Consider the following 12,279-nt stretch of genomic DNA (forward strand, 5'->3'; position numbering starts at 1 on the left):
ATTCTGACTTCGTATTTTATTCAAGTTTAGAAAGAACTGCTTCTCCAGATGTAAAACATTATTTAGAAAAGAAGTGGATTTTATAAGCCCTTAACAATGTAAGCCATCCCTTATCACAATTCATTAATAAAGTAATCATTGCGCGATGTGTTACTGTATCAGATTTTTATACTCTTGCAGTATTACAGAAACAAGTGTGGTTGATATCTGCACACATTAGAGCACCAAGCTCATGACTTTTTCTTCCCATTCCCCCCACGCCACTCCCCTTTTCTTAATGTTTTTGGCTGCAGGACTTCATAAAGATGAAAGCAGCTTTAAGAAGAAAATTAATGGGCAGCTAATTAAGGCTTCTAAATATTTAATTGAAACTTAAAGACAACTAAATCAATATTTGTCTCTCCTCCCCGTTATAAAGAGAGGCTACTTTGCTCAAAGATGAACTTAATGAGCACATTTAATGCACATTTTAGTAGCTCCAAGTCATGGGAGAAACATCTTTAGGGTTTCTCTTCCAAATCCGAACCCTTCAATTACAATTCCACAGCTATTTGAGACTAAAGAAATTCTTTCTTTAGAAGTAACCATGCCTTTTATTTCCACTGTATTATAACCTTCTCCTTGCCCTAGCCTCAAAATAGCACATGAAAAAGTCTACTGGGTAGCACCTTAAACTTAATTCTGTAATTAAATTTAAGCAAGGACACATCATTTTTGCCAATGCCTCGAGGCCAAATCCAATGCATTTCTAGTGGGCTACCCAATACACTGCAAGTTGTACTCCTAACTCCCAGGCTAAGGGAGGAGTTAGCAACCAGCAGCAAACTTTGCTCAGTGCAGATCCTGGGAGCTCGCAAACAGACCTCGCAATCTGGGGCGTTTGCAAGGGCGTTTAGCGGGGGAGGCCCAGAGTTCTGTCTCTTGGTGTGCATAGGACCAGAAATATGGAGGGTGAGGGAGCTGCTGCAGTGACCTGTAACACTTGTGCCATGTTTGTCCTTCTGCCAGAGAACAAGCAACAATACAATTGTAGCAAGTGGAAGCTGGCTGTCTTGCTGGAAGTGAGGGTGCAGCAACTTGAGTCCTGCCTAGCCACACCTCAAGCACCAGGACAACATGCAGAGTTACTTGATAGAGCTGAGTTGGCTGAGACTGAGCACCAAGATAGTTTGGGTGCCCCCCCCCCAAGGTGGATAAAGATTGCCCATTTCAAGAGTCTAACCCTGGAGGAATGTGATGCACAGAAGTAAGACAGTCACAAAACACACTTTGTCATTAGAGTTGCAAAATTGCTTCCATGCTCTCAACCTTGGACACTGATTCTGGGAGGAGGTGTAGACCAGAGGAGCTAGGATAAAAGAATAAATGATGTAAAGAGGGAGCTGCAGCCCAAGATAGAAGCTACTTTAAATGAATTGAAATCTCCAGGGCCCGATGAGCTGAATCCAAGGGTAATAAAGGAGGTTGCAGATGTAATTTCAGAGCCTTTGTCTATTATCTTTCAGAATTCTTGGAGAACAGGTGAGGTCCCTACAGACTGGAGGCAGGCAATTGTTGTCCCCATCTTCAAAAATGGGGGAAAGGAAAACCCAGGTAACTAGTGACCAGTGAGCTTGACATTGATTCCAGGGAAGGTCCTAGAACAGATAATCCAACAATTGGTCTGTGAGCATTTAGAAAAGGATGCTGTGATTACTAAGACCCAGCATGAGTCTCTCAAAAATAACTCATGCCAGACCAATCTGATTTATTTTTTTGATGGAATTACAAACTTGGTGGATCAGGGAAATGCTGTGGCCATAGTATATCTTGATTTCAGTAAGGTTTTTGACAAAGTCCCCCATGATATTCTCGCGAGGAAGCTGATAAAATGTGGGTTGAATGAGGTAACTATTAGGTGGATTTGTAGCTGGCTGACTGACCAAACCCAAAGAGTAGTCATAAATGGTCCCTTGTCATCCTGGGAAAAAGTGACAAGTGGGGTGCCGCAGTGTTCTGTCCTGGGCCAGTTGTTGTTCAACGTCTTTATAAATGACTTGGATGAAGGAATTGAGGGGATGCTCATCAAATTTTCAGATGACACCAAAGTGGGAGGGGTAGCTAATGCTGTAGAAGACAGAATCAGCATTCAAAATGACCTTAACAGACTGGAGAACTGGGCACAAGCTAACAAAATGAATTTCAACAGGGACAAATGTAAGGTCCTGCACTTAGGCAGGAAGAACCAGATGCACAAATATAGGGTAGAGGACACCTGGCTTACTAGCAGTACATGTGAAAAGGATCTAGGGGTTTTGGTGGACCACAAGCTTAAGATGAGTCAACAGTGTGATGCAGCAGCAATTCTAAGCTGCATCAACAGAAGTATAGTCTCCAGATCAAGGGAAGTAATAGTACCACTCTATTCTGCTTTGGTCAGACCACACTTGGAATACTGTGTCCAATGCTGGGCACCACAATTTAAGAAGGATGTTGACAAGCTGTAACGTGTGCAGAGGAGGGCAACCAAGATGATCAAGGGTCTGGAAACTAAGCCTTATGAGGAGCGCTTGAAGGAGCTGTGTATGTTTAGTCTGTCAAAAAGGAGAATGAGAGGAGATATGATAGCTATCTTCAAATATCTTAAGGGCTGTCACATGGAGGAGGGAGCATGCTTGTTTTCTCCTGCTCTGGAGGGTAGGGCTTGAACCAATGGCTTCAAGTTGCAAAACTTTCTGACAGTAAGAGCTGTTCAGCAGTGGAACAGACTCCCATAAGAAGTGGTGGACTCTTCTTCCTTGGAGGTTTTTAAACAGAGGTTGGATGGCCATCTGTAATGGATGCTTTAGCTGAGATTCCTGCATTGCAGGGGGTTGGACTAGATGACCCTCGGGGTCCCTTCCAACTCTAAGATTCTATGATTCTATGAAGTTTGTGTTTCTTGAGACTTAAAAGTTTTTTGTACAGGAAATGCAAATGCTTGGGAGAGAGAGAGGTTAGAAAGTGAATCCACTCAACTCAGGTTTGTCTAAATGTGCATCGTAAATGTAGCACAAAGTGTTTCAGTCTTCCAAGTATTTCAAGTAAGTGGTATCATCAACTTCGCATCTAGGTAGTGCCATTCACCCTGAAGAATCAGAAACACTTTGCTCCACATCCCTTCTCTTGGGCAGAATACTAAAAAAACAAAAAACTATTTCGCAGTGTACAGACACACTCAATTGCCATCCAAGTTGAAAAGAAAAGCATGTTGTCTGCATACAAATGAAATAAACATACTAACAAGAGATAAAGTTTATACCAAGGCTAATAGCTTTTTAACATAAAAGGTTCTGTGGATTTTTCCCAAAGAAAAAGTTCAGAGCTGAACAGCACCCACTAGCATCATACCCTCGATATTTGCTTTGTGCCTCCTAAAACTTTTTACATCTCTTATGTTTTATCCAAGGACCAGGGGCAGGAGACAGAAAAGACCTCCAAAGAGCACAGAACAGGATTTAGTCCCATGTGTTTCAAGCCTTGGAACATGTCTTAAGAGGCTAGTGGTTTAAATTCATTCAGATTAAGTGATTCTTCAGGGGCATGTTGGACTTAATGAATTATTTCCGGTGCCCCCTTCAACATTTCCTCTCCCCCATCCTTTCTATTCAAGTAACCTGGCACCTTTATGAGTTTAGACTTTATACTGTAAGATACCCTGTGATCATCGGATGAAGGGTGGTATATAATAGTGATAGTCCCTGCAACAAATATGTGTGTGGATGGTAGGCGGGCCAAGAGGGAAGCCTTATCCCACCAGGCACACAGAGCGTAATTTCCGGCACCCTTTTGTTTAACTGCAAGGCTTCATTTGCTTTCGAGGCCGGCTCTCAACTTACAGAATTTGAAAAATAGATTAAAGTTCCCCTGAGCAAATGCCGTACGTGTTTCGCTTGCCATTGAGTAACTACAGAGCTCCATGAATTAGGGGAAGGACTTCCATATAAACGGGAAATTGTTTCTAGGCTGATTTGGAGCAACAGCTTTTTTAAAAAAATGTTTATTTTCTTTAAAATTACACAAGCCTCGTGACATGTACTTAACCAGGATGTAGGCAGAAAAGTGATGATCAACAGCAATGAAAAGGTTGCAATCCTAAAAAGTAAACCTCAAGCAAAAATAGTCAATACCTTCCCACAAAATAAAATAAAATTAAATACCCGATAGACGATTTGCTGTCCAGTGGCTCCTTTTTTGGTACAGCGCCTCTGGGGATCTCCTCCTGTTTCTCTCTTGAATCTTTCTCCCTACTGGTAACAGCCATTTCAGTATTTAACAAGTTTTCATCAAGGGTGGGTCTTTCTTCTTCTTCCTTGGGTTGTGCTTTGCGCCATCTTGGAACTGCACCTTTTGGTATCTCTTCTTGTTTATTTCTTGAATCTTTCTCACTATGGGTAACAGCCATTTCAGTTTTTAGTGGGTTTTCATCCAGGGTGACTCTTGCATCCTCTTCCTTGGGCTGTGCTTTGCGCCATCTTGGGGTAGAATCATCGCTATAGCCAGGCTTTCTGAAACCACGACTCATCAAACTAGGAGTAAGTAACTGGGATGCAGGACTCTGCAGCCTGCTGCCTGGGTCCCCATCATCATTAGGTTTCAAAAATGCAGCTTTGAAAGGGCTTGAAAAAGGTTTATCATAATTTCTTATCTGATAAGACTCCTTTGCAGTTCTATAGGCTTTATTGCTATGCCTTGGTCCTCTATCTTCTGTTGGTCTGTCTCTCTTGTAACTTCTCTGTTCTGGAGAATATTGTTTATTAAATCTCTCCTCCAGTCGTTCTTTCACTGCACGTTTTTCTATACTGCTTTCCTCTTGCTCCCCTTTTTCCTCCTCCTGTTTCGTACTACATTCGTTTCCTGAATATTTCCATTTCTGCCAGCCTCTCCTATAATAAGCTTTCTGGGGGGCTACTGCTTTTTCAGCTTCTTCAAGTCTTGACTGAAATTGTTCCATTGACTGCAAGAAAGAAGGGAAAGCATATGACATTTTAGCATAAAGCAGCAATTGAGAACGTAACTGCATGACGAAAACAGCATGGTCCCTTCTTAAACGAACTATGTTTGAAACGGACACACAAGCTATATAAGTCTGCTAACATCCCAAGAACATCACAGTGGTACCTCGAGTTACATATGCTTCAGGTTACATACGCTTCAGGTTACAGACTCCGCTAACCCAGAAATAGTGCTTCAGGTTAAGAACTTTGCTTCAGGATGAAGACAGAAATCATGCTCCGGCGGCGCGGCGGCAGCAGGAGGCCTCATTAGCTAAAGTGGTGCTTCAGGTTAAGAACAGTTTCAAGTTAAGTACGGACCTCCGGAATGAATTAAGTATTTAACCCGAGGTACCACTGTAATATCATTCACTAGTTCGTTATTCTATGCTTTCCTGAAGCAGCTCATAGATTCCCTCCCTCCATTCACAACAATCCCATGCAAATTGGACAGGTAGGTCACCCAGTGAGCTTCATAGCTGAGCAGGCATTTTAACCCAAGTCATAAGAACATAAGAGCCTGTAGAATCAGACCAGTGGCTCATCTCAAGATGCCTCTGAGAAACCGCTCCTGCCGTTTCCAGTGGCTGGTATTCAGAAGAATTGCAGTCTCCAAACATGAAGTCTTGAGAGTCTAGGCTACACTACATCAGTTATACCAGCCTTTCCCAAATTTGTGCCCTCCACGTGTCTGGAATTAGCACTCCCATCAGCCCCAGCTGGAGTTGTAGTCCAAAACATCTGGAGGGCTGCAGGTTGGGGAAGGCTGTGTTATACAGTACCAGAAAAAAACTCTATTTTATTGGCCGATTTACATTTTCTCTAATCCCAAACTCAAAAGCCCCACTGGTTTTAACAGGAGATAATCCAAAGCTAACTCCATGGGGCTGAATCCAGACTCTGTTATGCGTACAAAAAACCCAGCTGAAATCAATAGGACTAGGTCATGACTAACTTACATCCCATCAATTTCAATAGGTCCATTCTAAGACTGGATTCAAGCAACTGAATTACAGCCTTAGTCTCTCTATCACTCCTATCCATATCTGTGAGCTGCCTCTACAATGCTAAGACTTGCAACCAAGGCAGCACTAAGTAATTGTCCCATCACTGAAAGGATGTACACTTGCACAATAGGACTTCCACTCCCTCTATTCAACCCACTAGCACCAGATATGGTTGTTTCTCTAATATGAGCATTTGCCTAATCCTCAGAAGCAGATTTGGGCAGACACAGGCAAGCTGGCTTGCACTAATGGGATGGTTACTTAGTGCTGCACTGGATTCAATCCTAAATGCTGGTTTTCAATGTACTTATCTGGATACACTGAAACCATTTAGAGATACTGGAGGAAATGTGTGGCCCAATACAGATAGGCTACTCTGTGCACAGGACTACATTTGCAGAGCTCTGACTAATGCACACACAGCTGGACAGCAGCCATGAAGTGAACACTATCAAACATAAACTATATGTTATCACAAACGAAGTGTTTACTTACTTTTATAGAACTGGACCTATACCTGTGAGTCCAATTATAAATTATAATTTTATATCTACATCAATATCTACTGAAACCATATGAATTAAGATTGGATTGCATTGGTCCTTTCTATCTTTCCTTCTTTTTTGCTTGAGACAAGGTAGATTTACTTATTGATGCTTTATGAGGGAACAACGTTTTTCCACTGCACTAATATTTTATGGTAGGGGGAAATAGTACTCTTCCAGAACTTACACCATATCTTTCAGCCACAATTTCTTCCAAATCCCGTTTCTCTCTCTCAGACTGCTCCTTCATTCTTTGGTAGGATTTCTTCAGCCAACTTAACCCACCATCTTCGACTGCTGTCACTACAAAAGAAAGCAATTAATTGGGATATTTGCATACTACAAGTTAACATCATAACCTTATCACTAACTACATATGTCGTGCGTCACAGATGTAACATATGCTAGCTCTGCCAGAAATATACTTCACACTGGCACGGCTCTCCATTCTGAGCTCATGTTCTTACACTTATTTGGAAACACAGCCCAACTCGCTTTAATATTAGTCCTATTTCAAATGTGTTGAGAGCAGAATTAACAGGCTCCCCATCTTCTTGCCAATCATTATTCTAGCAAATTCAGAGAAGAGGCTCCGAAAGAAGATTGTTATTCAGTTTCTGCTTGAGAAACTGGGAACGTGGAAAGGGAATCTATAGAAAGCAAACTCATTATCACAAATAAGGCAGCGTTCATAAAGAAAGCATGAGGGTTATTTCATACATTCCTTTTTTTATAGATGTACATCTAAACCATTTAAACTTGAATTGCCCAAATATGCCCCTTGGTGACTTACTTTCCCAAATGCAGTTCTTAGTCTGAAGTATTTGGCTCTATCACAGCCTTTGCCAATCTGGTGCCCTCCAAATGTTTTGGACTACACAAACGGGGAGCCACCACAGGAAAGGCCCCCACTTGTGTTGCCACCCTCCGGACCTCTTATAGAGTAGGCACACAAGGAACGATCTCAGATGAGTCCAGATCAGTTCACATGGAGAGAGGTGGCCCTTGAGGTACTTCGGTCCTGAACTGCGTAAGGCTTTATAGGTCAAAACCAGCACTTTGAATTCAGACCAGAATCTGATTGTCAGATACTGCAGCCACCAAATTATGCACCAGTTGAAATTTCTGAACCACCTTCAGAGGAAAGCCTACGTATAATAAGTTGTGGTAATCTAACCTAGAGGTTACCAGAGCATTCACAACATAAGTTAAGCTATCCCTGTCCAGACAGGGGCACTGCTGGGCCGCCAGCTGAAGCTGATGGAAGGAACTCTGCATTACTGAGACCACCTGAGCCTCAAGCAACAGCCAAGGATCCAGAAGCACCCCCAAATTACGTACCCACTCCTTCAGAGGGAGTGTAACCCCATCAAAAGCAGGTAACCTCCCATTCATTCAGTCTAGGCAACCACCCATCAATAGTGCCTCAATCTTATCTAGATTGAGCTTGAGTTTAGTGCCTCTCATCTAGTCCATTACCAAGGCAAGACAACAGTCCAGCACAGCCACTGCCTCACCTGCAGATGTAAAGGAGAAGTAGAGCTGTGTGTCATCAGCATATTGCTGACAATGCAATCCAAAACTCCAGGTTACTGCACCCGGTGGTTTCATGTAGATGTTAAACAGCATGGGGGATAAAATCAAACCTGGAGAAACTCCACATTCAAGATTCCATGAGGTCGAAGAGGACTCCCCAAGCATCACCCTGTTGAAACGACTATCCAAGTAGGACTGGAACCACCCTCCCCTAACTCAGACCGCCACTCCAGAAGGATACCTTGGTAGTTTATTCCACCTTTCTTCACCTCCAAGCAAAGAAGGCTCTTTAACAGGACATACACAGAACTGAAATATCGAAACATTTCTCTGGATGATATAATAGGTAGATGGGATTTGTTCCTGTTAAGTCTTTCTAAAAGGGCAGAGGAATAACTTTCATATGACAATCTCTACCATTCAAAACACAACTGTTTGTGCAATTTTATAAAGTGGATACAATGTGTTGAAAAGTACATTTTTTTCCCTCATCTGCTCTTACCACAAACAGACAAAATAACCCTTGAGAAAGAAGTGAAGTGGGGGGAAAGGTTACATAAATAATATTCTTCACCAACTGCATCCCGATTTCACTTCACTGAAAATGGGACTCACAGAGTTCAGCGGCTGAATATTTTAAAGCTACAATGTGTGTAATGGAATGAAAGAGACCAAATGAGACGACAACAGTTCATCATGTCCTAACGCAATCAGGTTTTCTGTTTTAATTAGTTCACAAGGAAAAATTCCGCTGTACAAACTGAAGGTCAAGCTACTCAAGGTTTTAAAAATATATTCTGCAAGGATATGTGCTAAGATTTTAATTCAGAGATCGTAGTAGAATCTGCATGCAAATATTTAGTTTTCTTTTAGCATGAATAAGGGGTTGCAGAGAAGAGAAACAGAGCTGCCCTATAACTTGTATAAAAAGATGTTACCTTTTGCTGATGTGCTCTCTTGCGTTGGCAAGCCTGTGCCTCCATCTTTCCAGTAGGGGTTGAGCTCTCTTTCAGAAAGAATGGCCTGTTTACAAAACAGAAACAAAATCAACGGCAGCTTTGTGGAAGCCCCCTTCACCCCCATACCAAGCGCACTTCAACACTAGCTGCATCTTAAATAATTCTGTATGGAGCATCAGCTTTTTTATAAATGTTGTGCTTTGGCTTTTAAAAATATGTGGCTGCGAAAATATGAAATCTAGCGAGGTTGAGGATATCTCCCATTACTTACTAAGCAGCAGCTACCAGTTGCCTTCCCGGCTTCTCAACACCACGCACCACTGATGCTTACCAGGAGGGAGAGGGGGAGAAGTTAGGGGGTGCATGTGTGGCAAGAAGGAACTGAAGGTAGGCTCCATTGCCATACCCACACTGTGTCAAGCTTCCTGGTCGATATGATATGATACGATACGATATCTTTATTGTCATTGTCCCTTGCGGAACAATGAAATTGGAAAAACTACATAAAACTACATAAAAACTACATAAAACCAGCACAAAACCAGCACAAAACTACATAAAACTACATAAAACATTCAAAAACCCCTACAAAACTCTAAAACCCCATTTTAAAATACACTATACTACAGAGACCCCTTATGCTGTGTTTAGAACCAGAATTGCATTAGCGTAGAAACTGTTTTTCAGGCGGCGAGTCCTGGTCTCTTGCCCCTCACTCTCCCAGTGAGCAGAAACCATGTTTGGAAGTTGTGAGACCACACCCCACCTCCACCGCCCTGCCAGCCACTACTGCTACTAAGTGGTCTTTTATATGAGCACCATAGGTACAAATTCCTTAATTGTGTCCATTGGTGCCTGTCAAATTGAGGCCTCCTGGACCAGATATGTATTTTGCTTGCAGGCACATATGTGTTCACTACCACCCAAAAAAAACAAAATTTGCTAAGAAAATATGAGCCAGGATTCAAAAACCCTGGAAGTGGGTAGCTGGGATGTCCTTTTGTAAGATGGCACTTTTAAATACCTATAGACCTTACTCTACATATGATCTGTATTGGAGAGATTACTATTTTTCTGTTTTATATTTTTCCTTTGTGTGTGTGTGTTTTGTTTCCTTTATTTCTTTTTTTAATGAGTCGAAATGATTGTTTGCTGTACTTATATTGTGATAGCCTGTGACTTTAAACAATAAAGATTCTTAATTTATTCAAAAATATCAATAGCATTTAAAAAATATAAAATTCCCTAACTGAACTGAAAATGGAGAGTGCTTTAGCTTCATCAAACTTGTAATGCATTAAATAAGGGTGGGGGTGATCCAATCACTTCTTTGCAGTATCGAAGATTCAAATAAAAAGTAAATGAAGAATTGGTTTACTTAAACTATCTTGATATAAATGATAGAGTGCTTTGCTAATATTCTTACCACATGACTGATATGTTTTAGACACCAAAATGGAAACCCAATATAGAACAAATCAGGATTGTTGGACAAGTTTGTTTAGGGCCCGTGGGGAGCTGTTTTAAACATATTAAGAAGTAAAAAGGTTGCCTACCAAAATTGTCTACTGAACGTTAATCAAAGAACCAATGACTTATTTTGCAGAGCAATGCCTGATGCTGATGTTCAATAAAAAAAAGCTAAAGTCCCAAAACAGAAGGCTGCTACTTGAAGAAATCCAATTTTTGTTTAAGGCAGCTAATAAGTACCGTAAGCTTACTACAATTACTAGTTTCTTATAGCACTACACTAGTTAAGAACCTAGCATACCTGTTGATCTTCTTGTGCTTTCTGTTTCTCCAGTAATTTTTCCATTTGCTTTTCAGCCTTCATTGCTGCTGAAGACAATGTTTTCACAGACATAAAATCCAAGGACATCCACTCATCCCTCTGTAAATAAAACAAGATAATTTCTTGCACATTATGACCAACTCAAATTCAGTAATGACCTTGTGATGTTGAAATCAGAATGCTCGGTCGATACTTTGAATACTTTTTTTGGGTACACATAAAATAGGAATTTCATTAAAAGGTCTTATGAGAATTCATAGACAAGATTCCTCTAATATTCTTTGTTTTCATACTTGTGTGTGTGTTTCTGTGTGGTGGTACATGTGGGAGTGAGAACATATGCAAATTCATATCAAGATTAATAATATGGATTTTTCATTCCCTCCATTTGGGTCTTATATTTTGTGACTCATTCCTCCAGGAGAATTTGCATACCCCTAAACCCAAGAGTGCTTAAAAATAAATGGCTCTCTTTGCACACAGCTTCAGTATGTGTCCAGGCCAATTTGGCAGATGCATCATCCATCATGGGTCACAGGTGCACTACAGAGCTTTCATGCAAGTAGCTACTCGAAACTGTGCCCAGACATCAGATGGACCATTAAGTGGTTCCAATTAGTGTACATATTTATCTGTGCCTTCATTTGGAAGCACAAAATTGTGTCTACAGTGTCAAGGGCTGCGTTGAAGGCCTTTCAAGAAAAGCAATTTCAGAAGCCTAGGACAAAAATTAAATGAATGGGATGATACTGGCAGCTGTACAGTAGCACCTGCCACACCAGACAGACAAGATGATGCACTCCTGACACAGAGGGGGGCAGCAAGTAGGCAGAACAGGGAAGGTGCAGCAAGAATGCATTTGGATTTACAATAAAATGTAAATCCACATTACGGCAATACCTCTATTAGGAAAATCTTCTTGTCACAAAATTGTGTGCAAGCTTTTTGGACTCTCAGAAGATGTTGTGAGAGGGAAGAGGAGAAAAGCTGGCTGATGTTGAAACCATGGAGGGCGCATTTAGTGGTCACCTTAAGATGGAATGTGAGAGGAGACAGCAGACATTCAAATTACAGTCTACTAGATACTATGAAGTGTGGTGTTTCACCTTGAACTGCCCCAAAGATTGCTGGCAACAAATCTGAATTAGTTACTGGAATTTACATTTTCAACAATGGAGGATCAACAATTGATCTCCCAATTCTGAAAATATAAAATCCAGCTGCTAACTTGGATCTGTCTCCATCCTTAGGCAAACGTTTAGGTAGAGTTTCAGTTTCTATGCTTCCCCTACTCCTGCTTGTTACTGTAATTAACATTCCAATTTCTGCAAAAGCTTGGTGTGGTTGGCATCACAACACAACAAGCATAAAAGCAATCAATTCAGAATCAAAAACCCATACCACAGAATGAAATAACCCTAGCCTGCT

General features: G+C 41.2%; 1 protein-coding gene across 1 annotated transcript in view; it reads right to left on the reverse strand.

The window, feature by feature from the left end:
- CWF19L2 (CWF19 like cell cycle control factor 2) overlaps positions 1 to 12,279 on the reverse strand; it is a 73,796-nt gene that overhangs the window by 42,856 nt on the left and 18,661 nt on the right. Inside the window, exons 5-8 of the mRNA XM_081860201.1 lie at positions 10,831 to 10,950; positions 9,039 to 9,123; positions 6,752 to 6,867; positions 4,179 to 4,975 (exon numbers count right to left, since the gene is read on the reverse strand). Coding sequence (XP_081716327.1) covers positions 4,179 to 4,975; positions 6,752 to 6,867; positions 9,039 to 9,123; positions 10,831 to 10,950 — 1,118 coding nt within the window. The remainder of the gene's footprint in view (positions 1 to 4,178; positions 4,976 to 6,751; positions 6,868 to 9,038; positions 9,124 to 10,830; positions 10,951 to 12,279) is intronic.

The sequence above is a fragment of the Podarcis erhardii genome, assembly GCF_964252035.2.
Source record: "Podarcis erhardii genome assembly, chromosome: 4".
In the NCBI taxonomy this organism is placed as follows: domain Eukaryota; kingdom Metazoa; phylum Chordata; class Lepidosauria; order Squamata; family Lacertidae; genus Podarcis; species Podarcis erhardii.